This window comes from Halyomorpha halys, unplaced genomic scaffold, assembly GCF_000696795.3.
Source record: "Halyomorpha halys isolate HHAL.00 unplaced genomic scaffold, Hhal_1.1 Scaffold624.1, whole genome shotgun sequence".
NCBI classification, from domain to species: Eukaryota; Metazoa; Arthropoda; class Insecta; order Hemiptera; family Pentatomidae; genus Halyomorpha; species Halyomorpha halys.
In genome coordinates, this window is record NW_027106861.1 from 539,403 (window position 1) to 564,688 (window position 25,286).

Sequence of the window (25,286 nt, forward strand, 5' to 3'; positions counted from 1 at the left end):
CTTGAATGGATAAATAAGTTTAAAAAAAAATTATATTAATAAAATAAAATAATTTAATGAATAAATACGTTAGAACCTTAAGCTTAACCTTGTTTGAATCAAATCATACTCACTAAATACTCTCTACATTAGTGGAAACATATATAAAAGAAAACTCTACTGCGAGGCTTTGGACCTCCAGGGTCTGTCGCTCCAATAATAATAATAATAAATAATACTGTACGCTACTACTACTCTATTAAATGTTCAGATTAAAAGTCTAAAATTTTGTTCATAATTCAAGAACTAGCTGGAAGCGGATTCTATTTAATAATCTTACATTCCTAATTTGAAGACTGGGAAGTTTTTTCTCAATTTTCAGATCCCTAAAACTGTAGTTTTAAACTAAAAAAGCAAGATGCAATGTAGAAAGGAGAAACAAAAATTTCCTATTTTTCAAAAATTTGAAATTGAGTTTTTTAATCATGTATTTACAAACGAATATAACATTAACCAAAAAAACTAACATTTATTAAGTCAATGTAGACAATTTTGAAAAAGTTTGATAAAAAGATTCATTTTTTTATTAGAATTCATCTAGTAGCAAGTAACCATCTCTATTTCGGCTTATCACAAACAGGATGGAACGCTGAACATTTTCCTCACTTATAGTATGCAGCTACCATTTTTACTTTTCGAGATATTTTAATACAAAACACATCGAGCGTTACCTCTCACCACTACCGTTTCATCTCAAGCGTTCCCTCGCGTCACAAAATCAATTAACTCCCGTATATTTTTTTTTTCTTGAGTTGTAGATCAATGGTAAAGAAGTTGTAGTAAAAAAAAAAAAAAAAAAAAGTCTAAGGAAGTAACAAGCACTTTCGTCAACTGCATTTTTTACACTGTTGATGCAGTCTACAACGTATTCTAATATTACTAAATGTATATTCATCGATCGATTTTGGCGTTATAACTGGATACCTATGGTAAATTTGGCAAATGTTATTTTATGATAGTCAAACCAGATTAATGTCTGTCATTACTATGACACCAAATTTTCTTTATTATTCACAGTTGTTATTGACTACTTCTCCATCTAATATAATAACAAAAGTTTTGAATTTATTATGATTTTCTTCATAAAATAAAACCGCTTTCTACCAGTTCCCCATCGTGTAACAACATGCTCAGGTGAAAGTTGGTATTCCATAATATTCCAACATATAACAGTTGCGGTGTTTTGAGCAATATGTTTTCTACCATTATTAACCAGCTATTTTAAATACTACAGACTTTTTCTAATAGTTAATCCTTGCGAAACACAGGTGTCCTGAAATATATTTGGATCGAAAATTTTCAAAGCTTGTCCAGTTTAGCTAAGGATTATTTGATATCTAGGTTTTAATTGTGTATGAGAAACTTGTTCGGACTTTCGTAAATTTATTTAACTTTGCAATGAAAACTAAAAATACAAACTGAAATGTCCACAAGTCACGCCAAATATGGAAGAATAGAGGAATGTAGACAGAGGGGGGATCCAAGTTAAAAATAATAACAATGAACGTTTTCTATAAAAAGGAATTCATAGTTATCCCCAACCAATGGTTAATACTATCCGAAGAATATTCATCCCCTGTGTATACTTGTTCTTTTTTTTTTTTGGTTCGAATGCAATGCATTGGCTTATCTCAAATTTGTCTACTTAAAAAAATAAATTAAATATGAAATTGAAAAAAATAAATTTTTGCATAAACACCTATAAATATTATACTTAGTGCAAGGATTAAGTGTTATGCAACAACAATCATAATAATGAAATTCAGCATAAAAACTGCAAAATATTCAAATTTGTGTAGTAACCCACAAAACGTGCAAAGCAGTGTAATTTAGATGTCTATAACATGATTAGAATTTCTGTCGAGGTTTGGCTAAATTTGAAGCTATGTAATAAAAGATAAAATTATACGAAAATGCGGTCTCTATTATCACTATACCAGTGACGGACAAGAAGTAATTTTAATTACAATTCAACCATAATTTGAAATTTCAAAATTAAAATAACAATTACAAATGATTTTCATTAGTAATTGCACCAGCTCAATTATGGAGTGTTTTCAGACAATGATAGTGAGAAGGTTGGTCGATGTACGACGTCACAATCTCACAAGAGGAAAACATAACACAAAAAAAAACAATCCTTCCCCACAAGACCCCCGGAGAGCGACTGACCTTTATCACTTTTGAAATTTTATCTTAAAACTGAAAGAGGAAATTTTAAGATAGTTAAATCGAGCAATATTTAAAAAGCACCTGAAATTGAAAAACGGTATGAACGGCCTATGATGACAATTTAACTCACACAAAAAAAATTAGAAATGTACCAAGTTCACAAAAATATGAACAAATTGTAGGTTTTTCAGTTCAAAACTATTTTCCAGTTCAAGTATAAACAACTTAATATGAATATGAAATATGCTCCTCTACCCGCACTGTAACGCAGTCGTGTCTACTATTAATACCACAGAAATTTTGTTTAGTGCTCAATAGAAAGTAATCGTTCTCCTAAAATAACCAGTTATTATTTTAATGAAAATTCGACGAGATGATGCTCTAAGTTGAATCGAGAAGGATACAAAGAATACTAGAAAAGATTCATCTGAGGCGATGATGAGGAACGAACATTATATTTAGCAGATGGCAGATGAAGCATGAATTTAAGATGCACTTTGTATATAATATTAATATATTACATTTGTTTTTTAAATGTATTATATTTAAGTTTATTTTTTAAAATTTGATTGTTAATGATTCCACTTAACTTTATATCGTAGGAAACCTAATCAGAAGCATATTTGCCTCGAATCGAAGCCTGGTGAAAACGTAGTATCAAGTATCCTATTCCTTACAGAAATAGGATATAAAATATACTATTGCTATAAAATTATCTATCAGTTCTATTATGAAACTATTTTGAGTATTATGTTCCATTCATAATGATTTCATGTCATATCATAATGCTCATGCCCTCCCTTTATTTTCCTCATCCAACGAAACCTCCCTGTCATCATATCCTGTTTTGAAAGATAAATAATACTTTTAAACGCTTTCTTGATACTACAATCAAAGTTAATTTTACTTATTTGTGATTAGATACTCGACAATTTTTCCTCTGCTTATATATAAATATATACATGTTTGCTTCCTCACTACCGTAGGTATGGAAGCATTGTATACATGTAAAACAAGTATGACCTCAGAATCGAAAATCCTTTCACGTTCTACTTTTTGGCCACAAAGGAAAAAAAAATTCCTTCAGTATCTATCTGCAGTCAAATTCATGCAACGGGCAAACCACGATTGTTCGATTGTTAATCAGAGTGTGAGGTTTGGTATCTGGATGAATTCTAGATCCAATGCCATCATTTCAGTTAATTTCTTTGACTCCTATATCTCGAAATTGACTGGGCCAATTTGGCCTTAGGAAGTAGGAAAATTTAGTAAAAACAATTATCCAGCATTACTTTTATAAAATCCTATTCATCATTTTCCCTTACTGATGAGTGTGAAAATTGTTCAGTGACAATTTGCTTATGCCTTTAAGAGGAAAAGTATTTTTCTTGAGGTATTTGTTTCAAACACGAGTCCTCTGGTTGATTTTATTTTCAAAAACAAATCAAATTTACTAAAAAAAAAAAAAGTCGTAAAATTTATTCTCAAACCATGAAATATAGAAATGTATCTATTTACTGAATAGAAATGGTGCGAAAACTATACTGACATATGAGCCGGTGAGAATGGTAATCACTTTTCAGTTATTACGAAAAATTTTGTAATATTTTGTAAATGTACTTAAATGATAAATATGAATGTTATACATAAATTATATTTATAATTTGTACTTAAATAAAATACATATCACATACATGTATTATGTAAGTACATTTATAAAAAAATTAATTTCTAGTAATAAATGAACAGTAACTTAGTTCTTAATAAATATTAGTAAATAAATTATCATTACACACAATATGTTTTAATACCAAAAGTTTTATATGTTATTGTTTTAAATATGATCGCGGTCAAACTATGTGAAGTAAGCAGAGACCGTTAACTAGGCTCAACATGATATACTTTAGGCAAATATACAAACACCATAAAATTATTTAAAGTATTATCCTGCTGCTGTTAGGAATACTTCAGCTATTTGTAAAAGTAAATAAAAAGATTGTTACACATATTTCTGCAATACTACCACGATAGAGGAACCACGAGAGAGGAAGAAAGAACCGAATAGACACGTGTATTGAATCATGTATATAATTTTAGTTGAAATATATTAAAGATATGTCATTGAATGACAAAAAAAAAAAAAAATAAAGGAAGTAGGAAGGTTAGGGAAAAACCACTAAAGCAACGTAAAATTAAGAAATGGGGGATTCCAAGGATGATAGTACTTGAAATATTTTCGATCGTATATCAGTAAGGCCGTATATGTAATTTTGTACTTTCACTTACCGATATATGAAACTTATAGTAAACGGAAGTACAGCAATCGTGCAAAATTTCGAATTAGACGGAAATACACGTTTTGTGCTCTCCTGAGTCCAAGTAACCACGTCTCGCGAAATGGTATGTGGATGAACAGCCTAGTTTAAAAACGAAAAAATCGAACTAAACTGAAATAGCATGTTAAGGGCAAGTATAGGCCTTGTAGATTACGGCAACTTTTGTTGGTGGTTGTGATAGAGTTTAATTACTTTATTTGAAGGGATATAGAGACTAAGACATACTTATTACAACATATATCCCGTATCTTCGACTACCTTCTGTCCACCCAATTCCAGACGAATAACAATTGAAAGTTTCAAACAAGATTTAAATATTTTCTGTACTTAATGTTTCAGATTTTTGTTTATTCTTGTAAATATATATATTAGCAGAAATTGTACCTTTCCATTTATTATTTTTAGTTTAATTATATTTGATTTTTACCATTTTTTTCTATTACTTATTATCAGAAGTGTTTGTCATCTTATGTTTTATGATATGACATATGGTTTTACTTTATTTGTTCTATTCTTAGTTTATATATTCTGTTAATTATTGTTGTTCATTTTTATCTTTTTAAATTCGTTATTTTATTATATTTTATGACATTTTATAATTGCATTTTTATTTTGTATTTCAATCTAAGGCTCTAAAGTCTAATTTTGACACCTGTATATTATTCTAAAGGAATCAATCCCAGAATAAATAAAGAATATTATTATAATTATTATTATGTATTACAAACTGATATGCGCGAGTGCCTCATTCGAATCCTCTCTAGATAGGAATTTAGATGGCTAAAATACTTGTCGTTAAAATCGATCGACCGGAAATAACTCTAGATTTAACTAACTTCATACTTTTTAAGAATTTTCTCAAAAACAGCTCCACTAATTTTAATCAAATTCCATAAATTAATAAAATTAATTAATTTATCTTTAACATCAGATAGGTATTATCCTCACGGAAAGTCCTTTCAATTTGTTTATATGAAATAATTAACCATGTAATATTTTAACAAGTAATAAAAACATGGCTAAATATAAACTATAAAAGTATTTGATAATTAACTTGAGGTGATAAGAGCAATATTATTTAAGGCTGAAAAAACTTTTCCGAAAATAAAAGTAGTAACATAGACGCATTATATATCGTTGGAAAGCCAATTATTTTAGAACATATAATGTGTAACACTGAAAGAAAAAATGGTAATGGATAATGGCGAAAAAGAAATAATATATATGTAAATAAAAGTTTTAGGACGAGTTCGACTTAAAACTGACGGGCAAATGCGCCAGTCTGACGTTTCTTGTCATGTCGACATAGGAATTAAATGATTACTTTTTAAATTTCTCTTAACCTATGTTTAGGTCTTTCACGAGAAAGGATGGCAAACTTTATAAAATTACTTATAATATTTTCAATAATGATAATACCAATTTAGCACCGAATACATGGTTAAAAACACAATGTAAATTTTAGTTAAATGATATATTTCCTCAAAAGAAAAATACTGGAAAAAGTTTGGAACAAGAAATATAATTAAAACTACTTTTCTGAAACGTGGAGTTTGTCAATCTGTCTATTGGAAGGTTCCTTCAGAAAAGTATCACCACGGTGAATAATTTAGATATATCTCTTCTGAAAAGGGCGATAATTATTTTCAAGTCTAAAGTAATTGAAAGTTAGGTGCACCAGACTACTTCTAATCAGATGATGACGTTATTGTTTTTAAGTTGAAAAAACAATAAATAAAAAACACGATTTTTTTCTTTTCTTTTATTATAAAGATCAAAAATAAACACGCCGCTGGCCATAAATGGTCAATGATCAGAACAACCCGACCTTTTGCGTTCAGCGAGACATGTTTATTCCTTAACTACCTACGAACCTAAAGGTGGATCCACATGTTGGCCGCTCGCCATGGCTCGGAGGCTCGTACAAATGCTCGGCGAGCCAAGTGCGGGCCATCCACATGTCAGTGTTATTCAGAGAGGCAAACATGGCGGCGTACTAGTGGTTTCAGCCATTGGACTTGGAGTGTATTATTTTTATTACAAAAAAAGAAAATTAAATATAAATAAATAAGATTAAATATAAAACTTATTATAAAAAGTACCAACAAACACCTTTAACCTCCTAACAGCTCAAAGTTGCAACTAGACAAAGAACAATGGTGGAGATGCTACACGAGCGCCCTCACGAACCCCTTTGATCTGTGTCCAAAAACCGACTCTCGACGGCTCGGCAACGAGCCTAGGCCAACCAAGCCAAGCCACCCATCCACATGCTCGCGTATGTCTGAGTTCGCCATGGCTCGGCCAACATGTAGAGGCCCCTTAACAAAGATCTGGAATGTAGGTCGAAACGTTGGCTGTAAATACATGAGATCCTTTTGAACATAATTTCCTTCATTATCTACACTGTAAACTACTTGAAATGCCCTTTTTCTATTAGAGATATATTGTTAAACAATATTCACATGACTCACATGTCCTTCCAAAATAAAACATTATGTCATCTGTCTTCCCAATCTGCTTCCGTCCATCATGTCAACGTTTCTCCTGACGGGTTCTGTTCCTTTTCCTCCACGACCTTCATTATAAAACTCATTATGACCTTAGTTTCTCTTTCCCCTTCTTCACATGGTTATTATTTTCATGTAACAAAAATCCATACTATTTTTTTATTTTTTCTAAGAATATATATGGGATGAAGGTAATCCTTTTGGTGTCTCGATATCTTCCCTACAGCGATGGGATTTTGCTTGCGTGTTACTGTTGTCCTGGTTTACACGTTTAAAGTCTTTTTAATGATACATGTCTGTAACTATCTCATGCATGAAATAATGAATATGTGAAACAATGCATAATAGGCTATTAAATGCCTTCAATGGCATTTATGCTATAAGGTCAAGATTTTGATCTTTCAATAGATTATTGTGATAAATAATTACGAAAGAACTTGCACTATTTTTTCAAGATAAACTGTTTTTATTGATAAATAACATAATTTGTTTAATTTAATGACATAATTAAATAGGAAAAAATACTAGTCCTGTATCGATTTATTTCATATTTGCAAGAAAAATAAATAAACAGAAATGTATAAATAACTCAAAATTAAAGTAAATTAAGTCATCTTAAACATATTCATTCAAGTGTTGTAACTACATCACTCACCACTCAGCCTATGGAACTCCGAATAGTCCAGCAATACGGTGCATAAAATCCATCCCATAGAAAACACATCACATTAAATAATTTTAAAAATTAGTGTATATCAAACCTAACACTGAAAAGTATTTCTAGTTCTTCTAAAACTGACTAATTAGCTAATAAATTTGATAAAGTGATTAATTTGGTAAAGCGGTGCACCCTAGTGAAATAGTTATGGTTTGAGAGCTTGGACAGCATTAAGTTATGCATCCAATGAGTACCATAACTTATTAATTCCGTTAGATAGGATGTCGTAAAAGTAAACCGTAATAATTTAAAAATAAATATTACCTTTATTTGATCAATTTCGTTACACTGAAAAATATGTTGTATTTTGAAAAAGGAGCGTGACATTATTAACTCCACATTCAAAGGGTTGATAAAAACATTTAATTTAAAAAAAAATATATATGAAATAAAGATCCTGCAAGAAAACTAGTAGTGGTTGGAAATTTCGCATATTCTCGATTACACTTAAGTATTTTTCTTGACAAGCATAAATTTTAAAAGAGGCTCGTCCGATAGTTTATTATTGAATGACATACCATTAACCTTGAAATATAGCTATTAACGTGCCCATTAGAAATAGTGAAGATGTTTTTAACGTTTCCTTTTGGACGTATTATAATTAATATTTCAATTGATGTTGATGTGATACGGCCACGTCATGTGAGTGAAATAAATGAGATGGCCGATTTGAATCCTTAATTGTTTCTCGGAGAAGAGATGTAGACGTGGAAGGTCTCGGAAGATGTGAATAAAGTATATAAAAGAAGACATAACATGTAGAGCTCTGACTGATCAACAATAATAATTATCATTAGAGAGGAAAAGTGGCGTATCGCCATATGGTAGGGTATCGGCACGTGATTCAGTTGCAAGAGACAAAAGTCTCTAGTAATGTCACGGTTAGCAAATGTCACGCTGGTTAGGTGGATTCACAACAAAGTGATAAATACGTAACCAAATCGGTCTCTTGATATCTAGAACGCAAAATGTGAGCGAAAATTTTCGATTCTCAAGTCATCCCTCATCTTTTTCATGAAATAAAAAATTATAGTCACTACCCTAAGTACAATAGTTTTTGCTGTTTTTACTTCCATCTTTTTACGCTATTTTAAAAATATTTTTTGAACTATTGAAATAATTAAGCTTTTTTCCAACTAAACTATCATAATTATTTGAAACCATGAATTAGTACGTTCTCTATGCCCAATTTTATGAAATTATTAGCTATTATTAGAATGGTGAGGTTTTGTTAGTTAGCCTTCTAGCTTAAAAAAGTTAGAAACACTATCTGATATAAATTTGAGATTAAATAATCTTTTATTTATTAAGACTCCTACTGACGACTCAAGAATCTTATGGTAGAAAGAGTATCTGTAATTCATTAAATTCCCAACATAACAAATTGTAACATTTCACTAAGGTCATTAAGGAATTGATAAAATTTAATCAAAATGAAGTGAACACGAAAAATTTCTAACCACTACTAGTTTTCTTAAAAGATCTTTATTTTATATATTTTTTTAAATTAAAGGTTTTTATCAACCCTTTGAATGTGGAGTTAATAATGTCACGCTTCTTTTTCACAATACAACATATTTTTCAGTGTCTAACGAAATTGATCAAATAAAGGTAATATTTATTTTTAAATTATTAATAAGGTCCTAACCTTTTCGCAAAGATGGAATAATTTATACAATGATTCAAAAAGAAAAATACTAACATTTTATTGGGTTTTTTTTTGTATGGCAACCAGAAACCATTGGTAACCTAAGAATTTATAAGAAAATACAAGATACCCGTCTTTAAAACAATTCATCAAACAATTTTTAATTACTGTATTATTTAGATAACAATGTATAGTTGCCATAGTTAAGAGATCCATTTAATGTATAAGCCGTAAAACCATAATTTTATAAACTGTAATAAACTAATCCCCTGATGTGAGTTTATTCACACACAAAAATTTAAAAAGTCACAATGTTTTCAGAAGAATTCCTATAATTTTTTGTTAATTTTCTAATTTATTTACGATTACATTGGAATCACCATGATTATTCAGTAAGCTAGGTGATTGATAAAGCGTGTATTTATTATCATTTCGCTATTACATCAAAAGCTATGTGTAATTCACAGATGAATCAGTTTTGAAGAGCGTCATAACTTTATATCCCGAAACTCTGGAACAGTGGCATTCAATTATGAGTCAAAACTAATCAAGGAATTAATGGGAATAACATACGTGTCGAATAATTCTTCACACCCATTACGTAAAGATGACATGATTGAGTATTCTCAATTCAGAACGTCCAATATTTCCCTTGTATGTATAAGAAGAGGCATTTCATAATTTGGTAATTAAATAATTGTACAATAATGTGATAAATAGCGAAATAAGCATTAATTTATAGCAGGAGTTACGACAATCTTTAGTTTTTTTGTTTTGATTTTTGTGCCCTGATATACAGTTATTGAATCACACCAATCATTATAGGCGGAATGATACAGATATCTAATACTACAATACACAAATTGTGTATTTTACAAGAAATACGCAAAAAGAGGTCTGTTGTCGTGCTGTCTAAATCTACAAATTGTATTCTTAATTTTACATCATTAAAATTCAATTTAGAATTTTTCTAAAATAATTCATAACACGCGGAAATAGATATAGAGAGATATCTAGATCAGAGATATCCCTCTGATAGGACTTTCTAAAAGCAAAATACCAACATCTTGACGTCATATACGCCTAATACATCGTGGGTGTCACCATAGAAATTATTTACCAAGAAGCAATTCTAAATTAAAGCTGTTATCCTGCTTTCTAATCAAGAGTTGAAAAACGCTCACACACATACAGATTATCATCCTACCGAGAAAAATATCCAGTAGGGACGTGCGATCAATTAAAGAAGTTTTTAAAGCTGTTTTCACTAAGTGAGTGATGTTTCAAGGAGAAAAATGAGGCAATCAAAACCTAATAACGTCATATTTATTAAATTACATTTTAGATTCCAGTATTGAGTACAGCTTCAATTTTTATTTTCCCATAAAAATAGGCAAATATCCAACACTACAGAAATGATGCTCCTTTCTCTTTACGCAGTGAATTCGTGATTCAATCCGAAACCAACATTGATAATGTTTGAATAGAGACTATTTAAAAGATGGAAACAGAAATATGGGTTAGTAGTTTCAATCAAAAGGCGATGACATTATTTTTTTTTATCTTATAAATTACATTTTTCATCCTTGCCATCTTTAACCCATGTACCAACTGGGAGGGCCACGGTGTAGGTCCTCCTAACTCCACTAAACAACAAATTAAAACGAGACTAGGGAAACATACGGCATTTTCAACTTTTAAAATTATAACCATGTTTTTAAAAGCATTTGGGCAGGTATTTTTTTTAAATATATGGACATATTGTAAGCATGGCCCATATATGTATTTCCTCCTTCTCATTATTAGAAATTAAATAAAAATATAATTTTATTCCGGGACGAAAATCCTCTAAAAATAATTACATGGTTTAGACTGATGATTACTTTCTGGTATAATAACACAATTTTGGCATTTAAGTTACAATTACAATTTTATGGTGGTAATTAAATTTATAGATATACAGATTATATACATTGGACAGATAGATTGATACTGTAGAAGGTGAATAAATAGGTCTTGTTTAAAGGAAAAAACCAAAGAGGATTTGCCGAAAGATCCGGTTCAATAAAAGGGGGCATACATCATTCGGTAAGGATCTGGTATTCTTATAAAAAATAATCTAGTATTTTTGTCAATTTCTGAACTCTAATTTCCTATTCTCAATTACACCCTTATAATTTCTTTCTTTTTCACGTAATTTTATTTGATTTGTAAAACTCTTAAAAGACAATTACTATTTCATGAAAATTAAGTCGTATCTTAAAGATAATGAACATTTATATGCGTAGATTACTGAACCCTTTGTACCTTACAGAAAGAGAGATTAAGGAAGGCGAATTAAAGTAAACTTCACGAAAATTTAATACTAAGAAATTTTAATTTGCTTTTAGCACTTCTTACAGTAGATTCTTATTACTTCTTTCGTTCCAAGAAAAAATATTTGTATCCAATTGATAATTAATTTAGAGGCAATATCACTCACCATAAGCAGTAAGGATCATCAATTCGTAATCAAGCTCATTGAAATACGGGAATTCCCGATTACTAATAATAGACGTTCAGTGAGGGAATCCTGTAAGTAACCGATGATTAGGGGTCAAAAAATACATCCAAAGAAATTTCGCATTCGTCAACGTAGGGGAAATTAGGAAATATATCAATCAGGCAGATCGAAGATTGCACAACCTGCACCAGAAGGAACTCTTCAAAGGAAAAGTCATCATAAAAAGATAATTTATGTCTTTTAAAATTTATACATATTCAAAGAACAGCTATGTAATTTAAAACCAGCATTTTATTTATTATTAGAATATCATTTTGTTTTCTTTATTGCGCTCAATTATTTTACACACGTAAAAATAAAAAGAGCATGCATAATTATAATTTTTACTTTAACTAACATAAATATTGAATGCTTAGTAAAAAAAAGTAGTATGATCATGAAAAATTTCTAATCTCAATTTTCAATGGAAAAACAAAAAAAAATCTTTAAAAATAGTCTTTGTGTATGTGAACATACAAGGTCAAAAACGAAGTCATATAAAACTGAAATAACACGTATAACGTAAGTATAGAATCGAAAATATTCGTAGACATACTTCAAATTATATAAAACAAAACTTAATTGTTTCAAGTAATTTAAATAAACAAAGCAATTTATTAGTACATCAATCCTAAGACAAAAAGAACATATTTTTGATATTATTAACCGTACATAATTTAATTATAAATAAATTACTCAAAATAACAAAAGAACTTGTGCCAAAAATATTCGAATACGTTATATTTTCACTTCCCTATATACTACTTGTATAGTTGTTGTTGTCTGGGGCTTAAGGGCGTAAAACCCTGAGGTCATCAACGCCCAACTACTTGTATAGTGAAAAGTATTGCAATCGTTAAAAATTTCAAATTCAAGTTTTAATCGGAAATTCAAGTTTTAATCGGAAATACACGTTTTGAAGTCCCTTGAATCCAAAAAGGGCTTATTTAGAAATTTAATAAGAAGAGGAATTTCGATGGTGAATTATATAGAAATATCTTTTCGGAGACGAAAAAGGATTACCTTCATCAAAGGAGTGAGAGTCGTGTCTTGCTCACAAGGGTTTTTTTCTATATCTATAAAGACACCTCCTGCGTTTCTTATTTTAGATCATGAGCCAAGCAAGATCTTAGATCTCCTACAAAATTTGGATTCTTTAGCTCCTGATGGAAGAACTAAAATTTACAATTTCAACTTTAAATTGTATAGAAAGTAATCGTAAAGATTTTTATCATCAATTTTATCCTTATAGAAGAGAACTACATTCTAAGAACTACAAGGTGAAGAAAAAAATTTGTTAAGTTTAACCGCAGGTGTGTGATTTCAAGTAAAGAGAGACAGTCTAATAACTCAATATGTTAAGAAAATTGTCCTGAGATCATTTTATAAGTGATTAATAAAACATCTGCCAAGTACTACACTCAATATAGCTTCCTCACGATCTCTTTTGCTTCCTAACAAACAAAGACTGAACGCTTTGTATCCATACAGGGAATGAAAAAATAAAATTGTTCTCAGAATCAATAATTTTCACTTGCATTTTATGTCTAGACATCAAGGAACAAATTTGAATTCCTGTCGGTCTATCTGTAGTCAAATTTGTTTTCGGGGATAGTTGATTTCATAAAATTCCATATATCACTTCAGCATATTTTTTGAAACGTCATTATAATAAAATTTATTAAACAATAAACTTAATTCTTAAAACATTAAATACAGATACCCTGTGCAGTACAAATGTTGAGGAAGCTTTACTAATTTATGTACTAGGCAGACTTTCTGTTTTGGTACTACATTTATTTATTTTTAAATTTCTCATACAGGGCATTGGTGTTAATGATTTATTGTGTGTAATACAATCTAGGAAACGAGTCACTACTGAAATACAGGTGTATGTATCCTAAGAGGTTTTCGCCTCCGTAAGCAAAAATATATTATGAAATCTGACGACATTGATTCTGAAACTATTTTACAATAATTCCCAACTTTTCTCTAAATTTCGGCCAAATCGGACAAGCAGTTTTCGAAACTAGCAAACGGAATATGATAATATCGATACGGGACCAACTAGGCATTGACCCACACAATCCCTTAAAATTTCATATAAAATTGGAAAAACGGTTTGTTTGATTATGCTCGAACACAACTTTAACTACAGAAGGAAAGGCAAGGAACCAAGTTTGTCCTTAATGTCTAAAAAGTAAAATACTAGAGAAAATTTTAAATTCTGAGGACATAAATATTTTTTTTTTATCTGCATGAATACGAAACTTTCAAAATTTACTAATGAGGAAGCAAAAGAATTATCGAAGATCTACTGATGCATTTTTCCACTTTTCGATGCTGAGTGGATCAAATCGCTGAAGTTTAATAAATATATTTTAATAAATTTGATTAATCGATAAGTTCTTTCTATTAATGTACCTAATTAAAATTATGTTCTAAAAACCCCAGTGCATCTTAAAACATAAGACCCTTACACGATCAATATTATTGAGTCAATATCGAATTACGTCAGTGTATAGTACCATAAATACAATTATAATAGTGGTGTAATATTGTAAAAAATATAATATAATATAAATAGTTCAATCACATTGACCAGATAATAAGGAGGATTTAAGGTACGAGGTAGATTAACACCGTTTTCAGCATTCAGTGCAACGGATACTAATGAATGATTCCAGCAATATTCTAATGAACCTAAAAGCTCAAAAGTTTATTTTAGAAGAGGTGTTGAAATCTTTAAATCAGCTTGTGGCTAACGAAAGCAAGGGTTGAAAATGATGATGAGTAGAATCATCTCTTTGAGGAGGACCTTCAAGGATCCAATTGTTATAGTCATCCTCTACAAACCTATCAAATTTTATCAACCTATTAAAATTTAATTATAAATATATTGTCAATTACTTCAACAACTAAGCTTTTTGTACTGTAAGTCAATTTTTAAAATTTCATTTTGATTACATGTTTACATCACAATGTGCGTTATTAATATCAAATCCCTAGATTCAACAAAATTTGTTACTGGTTTCCCTGTAGAAATGAAAGAATAGATGATAGGTGAAAACACTTGGAAGTATGCGGACATAGCTTTGGTACAAGATTTGAAACTATAGCACAAACAAATTAATTATTTATTACTTATAATAAATTTTGTACTAAGAAAATAAGATTGAAAATCCAAAACATGATTTTTTGTTTCTTTTAATGGCACAAACTGTCCTCTTTTTACCCACATATTTTCCAAACAACTTGAGTAATCCAATATAAGGTAGCCATTAGACCCCAATGGATGTAATTTAATTTATAACATTTTCCTAGAAATGGTCTACAAGACTGAAATTAGTGAAAAACTAAAAAAGTCCGATAATTTCTAATTTTTGGGCCATCCATAAATAAAGCAGAAGCAGAAGATCCATTTAATTTCAATAAACTCTAGCTCAAAAAACTACTAGTTTTAAAATAGTCATGAAAATACATATTTAAGGTAAGTGTATGCCTGGGATGTAACAGCAATTTTTTCGATAAAATCAACAGACAGGGCTTGCCACTTTATGAAATTAATTTTTCACATTTTTAAAATATCCACAAAAATGGCACAAACGATTTTTATTAAACTTGGTAAATCAATGTACATTTGAGTGGTATTTAATATTAAATAGGTTTTATCCATGTTAAAATAGTCTGATAGGGCTTAAATGACGAATTTTCAAAAAAACTTTCTCCAAAATACTGTTAAATTTGTTTATTTGAAATAATTAACAATTTCACATTTTTACTAATAATGAAAAATGGATAAATTTAAATTATGAAAAGATAAGGTAATAAACTTATCAGATAATAACAAACTTATGAGCTTATATCAGAACAGACATAAAGGCTAAAACTTAAAGAGATGAGAGTAAAAGGTATTTTTTTCAGGTTGAAAATCCATTTCCATAAATAAGAGTAATAGTATAGACTTATTTAATGTAATATTGGAAAGCAAACGATTTAAAACATATAATATGCACCATATAAAGTTGCAGAAAGTAATGGGGAGTGATAAAATACGAATAAAGAAAACATAAGTTTGATGTTAAACTGATACATATATGTATTTAGTATTTTCAATACTACTTAATTATGTATTTACTTATGTGTACTAAGTATTTTCAATATTGATCCAATAACAACTTAGCATTGAATAAATAGTGAAGAGCATAAAGTAAATTTTAGTTAACTGTTACATTTTAAATTTCTGACATGCAAAAAAAAAAAATATGTTAAAATTTTGAAACAATCAATATTAGTAAAAGTACTTTTCTGAACTGTTGAAATTAAAGTAAGTCAATCTGTCAATTCCAAGGCTCATTTGGAAAATTAGAATGGTTCAGTACTGCTACAGTGAATAATTTAGAAATATCTGTTCCAAAAGGAATGAGGATTAGTTTGTTCTCAAAATAGGGTGGTAAGTAAAAGTTATGTGATGCACTACACCAGATTTTTTCTAGTTAATCAAATTTTAATATTATACATTTCACTTAAAATTATAATAATTGTAATGTATTGTAAGCTAAAAATGTTCTAGAAAATATCCTAAACATACCTCATATTTATTAATAGGCTCTACAAGCTGTTTTTCTAACTCCTTTAAGTCAAGCCACTTTGAACCAGAGATATCCCTGTCATAACAACATCATTAATTGAGAAAAATTAAATAAACAATTAAAATTTATATTCATCATGCAAATATTGAAATTCAATTCAATTAATATCTCCATTAACTTTCAGGTTCACAATTATTAAATAACTTTCATTACACTATTAGGTAATCCGAAAGTCATATCTGATTCTTTCATTCCATATGTTTTGAAATCAAGCATTTATATACTTCGTGAACATTTTTACATATTACTACTGATATATGTATATCTTTAAATCTTTTAGGAACATTATAAATAGATTTACAAGACAAAATTACTGACAACAGGCAAATACGAGGATTTCAAATCTATACTACCAATCACACCACCAACATACCTCCTTCCACTGCGAGGTCACACAACCTCCTACATCTCAGTCTACCCATCAGACATTTACCCGTAAGTTCAGAGCTGATTAATGTTTTAAGAATTAGTTCATCATTAAATTTAACAACTTAACATGCTCACTTCAATCGCCGTCCTTCCTGATGATTTTGTGGCATCGGCATACTAGGCATTAACCCTCCACTCCTAGCTTTCATGGTAGCCTTACTTATCTGATTTTTTAAATAGACAATTATAGGGAGTAGGTTGGTCGATGTACGACATGTCACAATCTCACAAGAGGAGATCATAACACAAAAAAAAGACAATCTTCCCCACCGGACCCGCCCAGCTAAGACCCCCCCCCGGCAGTGATGGTCCAATATCACTTTTGAAATATTAACTTAAAACAGGAAGAGGAAACTTTAATGTAGTTAAATCGAGCAATATTTAAAAAGCGTCTGAAATTGAAAAACGGCATGAAACCCTCCATGGTAGCCTTACTTATTTGATTTTTTAAACAGACAATTATAGCGAGTAGGTTGGTTGATGTACAACATGTCACAATCTCACAAGGGGATATCATTACACAAAAAGAAAAGGCAACCATTCCCCACTGGACCCGCCCTGCTAAGACCCCCAGAAAGCTTTATTCCTGTATCACTTTTGAAATATTAGCTTAAAACAGGAAGAGGAAACTAAATTATAGTAAAAGTAATTATATTAACTAGATGATACACTTTTACAATTATAAGAAGTAAAAAACTGGATCAATATTTATACTCACAGAGGCTCAAATACATCTGTTAACTTTGAACCAACTTTTTTCCCACCATCCATGTCATTCAAAGTTTTTAAGAGATGGTAACCTTCCTAGAAAAAAATAATTTAATTTTAAAGTCAACCAAAATTAATAGAACAAAGAAATGGAACTATAATGTTTTAAAGATAGGAACATGAACAACTTACTTGTTATTGATTAAAAAAAGGCTGCCACCTGGTAGAAAGTATATAATTATATACATGCCATTTCTATTAGAAGAATAGATCCATAATTACCAATATTTCAAGATTTAAGAGTAAATTCTACTTTTATTTTTTAATACAAAAATACTATGAAAGTTAATGAAATCTATACAAGACCATGACAATCCTAATCCTTAACTTCCCTCCTAGATTAGACCAAATCGGATGAGCAGTTTTGGAAATATTTAAAAATACATTTACACATGCTTAAGTGAAAGTAGGGTTTGGAATTTTATAAAATAGATATGTGACCAACTAGATTGGTCTGACACTTCTGCAACTCCTGAAAATTTCATCAATATTTGATTATCGATGTCCTACTATTATTATGCCGAACCAAACATTTGACTGCAGACAGACAGACATGAAACCAAATTTATTCCCTGGTGTATAAAAAAAAATGCAAATTTTCATTTCTGAGAACATAATTTTTTTTTTTCATTTTCTGCATGAACACAAAGTAGCTCTACCTTTGGTATCAAAGTATTGGAAGCGAAAATTCAGACAAATCGATAAGGGAAAGGACACAAACAAAAACTTAATGACTTTAAGCACCATCTCAAATACATTTCTTCTTTAAGTTGCAAACAAATTGTGAGCGCTATTTATTAATTTTTTTAAGTCGTGATATCGTAATCTTAAAGCTATATATTGAAACTGATCTACCCAACCACTGTGACTAGTTTTTGGAGACATACATGGATTGGTTAATATGATTCCCTTCAAACCTTGATATTCTCTCCTTCAAATTCAGTACATTTTCTTTCAGCTCACAAAAGAAAATTACATTATTAGTTCCATCCTCACATATAAACACAAATTTCCTGGAAAAATAAGGATTTTTTTTGTTCCTCAACAAAATGGTTGAACACCTTTTCTTAGATTCCTAAGAACTTTAAAACAATTTTAGATCATTATTTCGTTTTTTAGAAACCTTACCTAGTATTAAAAGCCCAATACCCTTTTACAACCCAAATAAAAAACTTTTGTTTATTTATGATGAAATTCTACATCATACTTCATAAAATTCTACTGGTCTTACTGTTTTTAAATAATTGTTCTTCTTCCTTCTTCCATTGGCGCGACAGACTGTGGAGATTCAAGGCCTCGCGAGATGTACTTAAGAAATATATCGTGCGTTTCCTGACATGGTTTTCATAGGGTGGGTCTGTCACTCTCACACCTATTTTTGTGAGTGCCACCCATTGGCTAACGGGCCTCACAAATGCCTGGGGGAGATTGTGAGTTAGTATTGCATAATTATGCAATTTTATCCATTAATTTTGACTAAAATGTCAAGATGATTTTCTGATTTCAAATTTTATCATAAAAATCTAGAAGAAATCTGGTCAAGGAAGACAATACAACTCAATTTTCGGTACAAAAGAATAAAATAAAGAACTAATTCATGACAAAAGCCATAATAGTTAAACAGCAGTTTTAGTCAAACACATAATTGTAGGTAATAATACCTAACTACTACCTATGATACAGAGAATTATCATCAATATATAAATATAGTTAAAACTTAGTAGCAGATATATATAAAACTTACATGTAATATGCTATAAAAATTTGGCTTTCCAGTATAAAAGAGAAAGTGATATGGTCGTCCAGTTTCATCAAATTCTGCATCTTTCTTTGCTGGGAAAACTAAATGAGGTGGCTTTAAAAATGGCCTTGCTTTCTTTTCAAACAAGCCTGAAGGGAAAAGGTACTCAATAGCCTCCTATCCAAAAAAAAAGAAATATATTGCTGAGTAAAATTTAAATAAAATAAAGCACCACTAGATGATGGTTATCTTAGATTGTATAATTATATTTCTTACATACGTCTATCTGTTCTTGTGAGAATGTTTCTGCATCACAACCCATCATATTAGCCAGATGCCGTTTGCCAATTTCATAAGCGTCACGTTCTTTTTTCATGAATTCATCTTAAAAAATTAAAATCTTATTACATATAATCTAATGAGGTAAGTTTTCATGTTGAAAACAAAACTGATTTGTATTTTAAAGACAAATATGTAACTACATAATAAATATAGATTTAGATTAGAGCCTAGGCTGTACGTATCGGTAACCACTCACTCATTTGTTGATTACTGTATCTCAGAATTACAAGTGAATCTAGAAGTAACTGTAAACTAATTTCTTTCAATGGATTCTGAAGAATAATGGTTTGAAAAAGATGATGGTAAAAAGTTTACCACTCTATGGGATAAATAAGCCTAATATGAACCTTAAGAATGTAAATTAGTAAAATTCAGATTAAATTGTGCAAATTATTTATAAGGAAATATAAGTCATCTTAAATTTTTAGAGGAAACATATTCTTACCCGAATATGGAGTCAAGTGCCAGTTTATTTAAGTTCATACCTAAAAATTAATTTATAACTAATGGATTTAAATTTTTTTCTACTTTATACTTTATTCCTCATCCAGAAATAAAAATGTCCACTCTTATTTTGTTGTTTCCATAGGCTCTTACAAAAATTACATTTTTTGGAGGATATAGTACTCTTTCAAAAGCCAACACATGTTTTCTTTAAGAAAATAATTCAATTTTTACCCTGAAATAAACAACAGGAACAACAGTAAATGCCCCTAAAAATCAGGTATTGAATTCCTCACCACCATACAAAACCTTAATATAGATAACTATCAAGATAGTCCCCATGTTTAAACTTAGTTAGGTTGCAAATACTTATTGAGTATAGAGTATATAGAAGGTAGAGTATAAATATACTTGATCAAATTGTTTTGATATTAAGGAACAATCTGACTCAAAATGAAGACTATTTTTCATGTAAAGTGATCTTTTAGAGTGAGAGAAATAAATAGACGCTCTAGTTCAAAATAATTATTGTTTTTTTTTCTAGAACCAATTATTGTTTTACCCATCCTCATATTAATACCATCTTGCCTTGGTTATCTGTAAAGATGAAGGGTTTTTATTATGGACTAGATTTTTTGGTGAAGGGTTTTTATTATGGGCTAGCAGTTTTTTAAATGTGTTTTGGGAGGGTTAGCAACTCTTACTTGCTTAATATACTGTCCAGGCTGAAATATGTACAACCGTTAGGTAAAAAATAGTGCAGGAGAAGCCAGATAATATCAAATTCTTATTTCATTTTATTAAAGATATCCTTTGTGTCACATGCAACGTTCATCCAATATCTTCATTAAATTATAAACTACACTCTTGATTAAGTAAATGTTTAATATATAATAAATAAAATAGAATGTACAACAAAAATTCTATCATACATTATTCCAGCCCATGATTTAAACAATCAAATAGCCAACTTTCTAGAAACTTACTGTACTTGGTAGCCCTTTCTAAATATGCTTGCATGGCTTTACTCAGTTTTTTGTCTTTTTTTTCAATTTGATTTTCTTCTTTTGCTGAAGAGCAAAACCATAAAACTGAGTTTTTATTACTCATCTAGAAATAAACAAAATTATTAATCATACATATACATTCCTCGCTATTATTCTTGCATATATACAAACTATGTTTTTATTATATACTTCTAAATAAATTAAGTTACTAGTTTCAACTGGAGTCCCAATTTTTTTGTACCATTTTAATTGTACTTTTAAATTTTTATAATTGATAACAGTAGAAAATTTACATATTAAGTTGATTTTGTTACCACATTTATTAATCATTAAAATAAATTTCACTTGGACACTTTAAATGAATCAAATGAGGTATCCTATTTGTAGGTATTTTCTTAACATAAACAAAGAATTGTGAATTTATGTAGGCCAAATAATGAATTATTTTATTATATAAGGCCATATGAACATAAACAAAACTACAAATCAGTTTAGAAGACCTGACTGGGTCATTAACTATTATTAATTTATTTCATTTTATAAAAAACAGAACAATATATAAATTTGGTGTTTTTAGGGATAACTCTTTTGATTGTTAAAATAAGAGTAGTTTAACATAACCTGACCAGATGGAATCAGAGGCCATATTTATCTGAATTACTCTTATTGATAAACACTTTAAAATGGTGATAAATGATACATTTAATCTATTCACATTAATATGCCTATGAAATTGAATGTAATTTTCATGTGAAATAATTAATTTTTTTTAAATAAAATAACAAGAATTTTCAGGTTTCATAAATTTAATACTATGCACAGTTAGGGAATAAGTTTTATTTTTTAAGATTATTAAATGCAAATCAATAAAACCAAACCCACTCTTCCAACAGCTCCAACAAGAGACCTGTAGTCTCCAAATAGTTTTCGGAGAGAAGACATTCTTAAAAACTTTTTTTGGTTTTCATATATTTTTTTTATCAGTAAAATGAAATTATATTGTCTAAAATAAGATCAAAATACAAATGGGAAACCACTACATACTGAAAACCTCACAGAATTATTAACCTTCGTGTTTAATAACAGTGAGTGATGGTTGCAAAGAGAATAATCTAAGAGATTTTCAAAAGTCATTCCAACCAGCTAAACTTGTCGCCGATTAGTTCAGTTATTGCTAGTTATTAACTCATTTTGTACCTTCTAATATTTATTTTTTATGGCGATATTCATATACAGTACAAATTTAGAAATTCACTTTGATTTATACATTCTCTATATTACCAACATGATCGCGTCTACTCCTAATCTGTTATCTTATTATTAATGATTATTGTTATTAACACACTGTAACATTCCGTAGTTTGTTATTTCCTATTAATAATTTATATCTTATTCTCATTGATTACTTCGGCCGAATTTTGCCATCTGTGACGAAATAGGAACTTTGTACACGAGTTATTTCTTCAGTATAAATATTTCATAACATCGTACCATTAGGTCAATATACTGGTATCCTCCGCTAGCGTAACTTCTTTCTGGATTCTGGTTATCTCTAGCGTTGTGGGAATTCGATAAACTGGTGCCCTTTCCTACCATTCCTACTACCCCAACGTCTACAATAACTTATCTATTCAATCATTTATCTCATTCTTACCTACCTTCACACATTGAAAACACTGATCATTTGAATGAACCCGCAATATCGAGGCCATACGAGAGACCATATTAACTACCCTTAACATGATCAAATAGCATTTTTGTTAAGAAGTCGTGAAATGGTATAATCAAAAAGCCATCTGATTAAGAAGCCGTCAACCGAAGTTATAAAAAAGCTGTATTACAACGTGATCGGGAGGCAGTATTAATAAGAAATTTAGGGCAACAAAGACTAAGGGTGAAGCTAAGGCTATATATAGCAGCAAAGAGCAACAGACAGATTGAGAACAAGAAATGTGACACAACCTATAGGAGGTAGTCTCACGGAAGATGGATCTTAGATTAAAAACGTAAGAAGGAAACTACAGAAAATTTAGTAATATTGAACCCACTTTTTGAAAGGAAAATACATATGGTACCTAAATCTCTCACAATACTTGAGGAGCAGGCTGGCAACAATCTAGAGAAAGGCTTTTCTGCAGGTCACCATGACAGATTATGTTTCATGAAGTGGTGCATGTTTTAACAAGAGTTTTACCACTTCTCCTGTTAGGAGAAGTATTGAAGCATACAGCTATAAATTCATGAGGATCCCAATGCATGGAATTTTATTATCCAGGAGGATGCAACAGAAGAATGGAACTGGCACATGTGGTATTCTGAAAGGTGCTACCCTGAGAAAGTATTCCCCCATGGTTAGGGAACATTTAGAAGTAAAATGGGTTCTTCCAGACCATATTGTGTCTCAAAATGTTTTACAATTGGGCTAAACTTAGTTGCCTAGGGAACAATATTGACAATATATATCCTAGCTGAGGCGAACTAGAGTCTCCTCAGCACATCATCATAAACTCCACTGCCTTTGGGCCACTACTAATGGCCATATTGTTAAGAGTGATAGTTCTTTCTCAGAAGACATAGAGTCCGGACGGTTCCCTTAGCTAGTGATTGAGAGAAAATTCAATTATACAAAGATCTATATAGGTGGAAAACAAAAGTAAAGAGGTAACCCTGGAGATGGTAAAATAATTAACATAAGAGGAATAAACTTGATGATGTTTACCAACAATATTAACTAAATCCAGCTACTATATCCATTTAGAAGTGTGATATTAGTTGTCTTGAGGTACATGTCCCCTGCCTCACTTGCTCCCTCAGCTCGTAACATAAGAAAATTAATTGTACAACAAATCCTTTGAGTATGTGTAGAAAACAGTAGTTGGCTCATTTCCATATGTTAAGAGGACCAGTTCATGGGAGGCTGCCAGAAGATAAAGCCATAGTTGAAGATGTTGGATGAAGACAAGTCTAAATCATATGTTGTTATTTAGTTGTGTAATTATTCATTCAACTATTATATTTGTCAGCAGGGAAGAAATAATCACATTCATAGTGTGTTACAACAGCCCCGTTAGAGGATTGGTAACTTAAAAAAAAATATTAATACAAATACAATATAGAAATTAGAAAAGTGAACACTAACAAGATTCTCAAAAGTGGGCAGGTAGAAGCTGAATAAGAGAGGAATAGGGATAAGATAGATGAAAAAAACATTTTGATGCATTGATATTGACATGTAACAATTAAAACTATCGTTTGTACAATAGTATTAGATTTTTTAATTGTTTACCTCCATCTTTTTTGCTATGTTGATTAATTTAGGAATTAGTAATTCACATATCATGCATGAACACCCAGCATTTAGTCCAGATATATTGCCATATAACTTTCAGATTTTGTTTGGACCACTAAAAAGGCTTTAGGAGGATAGTGTTTCACCCATGATACAGGGATTGAGAGTTTTGTATGTAATTGACTCAAGGAATTCCTACCTTTTTAGTGAAAATATAAGAAAGCTTCCAATTCGGTAAAAAAAATGTGTCAAGCAGAGTGATTATCTAGAAAAATGATGTCTTTGTATAACCATTTACATATAGCTGCTCTGGAAGTGTTATAACACAACTGTAGAATTAATGTTTTTGTGAAATTGATTTACACTATTGGCGGCTTCAAAAAAAAATTTACTGGATGTTTGTAAATTTACATAATTATATTTACAAAATTCCTCCCACAGAGAAGTTTGAACTACGATTATATTGTTTTACAAACATCTAGTAAATGTGCTTTTGAGCCTGCCAACCCAATTTCACGAAGTTTACAGCTGTGTCTTTATATTTCTATAGCAGTAATGTGTAAATGAATTTCTAAAAACAAATTCTTATTTATATTAGAATATGCCTGGTACCTACATTGACTAGAAGGATTAAATAAAATACAAAATA

At 30.0% G+C, this 25,286-nt stretch overlaps 1 protein-coding gene across 1 annotated transcript in view; it reads right to left on the bottom strand.

Moving 5' to 3' along the window:
- The window catches only part of mRpS9 (mitochondrial ribosomal protein S9), a 44,284-nt gene extending 21,864 nt beyond the window's left edge, over positions 1 to 22,420 (bottom strand). The window contains exons 1-6 of the mRNA XM_014427169.3: positions 22,231 to 22,420; positions 21,328 to 21,451; positions 19,836 to 19,939; positions 19,559 to 19,732; positions 17,765 to 17,850; positions 16,557 to 16,632 (exon numbers count right to left, since the gene is read on the bottom strand). Coding sequence (XP_014282655.1) covers positions 16,557 to 16,632; positions 17,765 to 17,850; positions 19,559 to 19,732; positions 19,836 to 19,939; positions 21,328 to 21,451; positions 22,231 to 22,290 — 624 coding nt within the window. The 5' untranslated portion in view covers positions 22,291 to 22,420. The remainder of the gene's footprint in view (positions 1 to 16,556; positions 16,633 to 17,764; positions 17,851 to 19,558; positions 19,733 to 19,835; positions 19,940 to 21,327; positions 21,452 to 22,230) is intronic.
- Between the last annotated feature and the right edge of the window lie 2,866 nt (positions 22,421 to 25,286).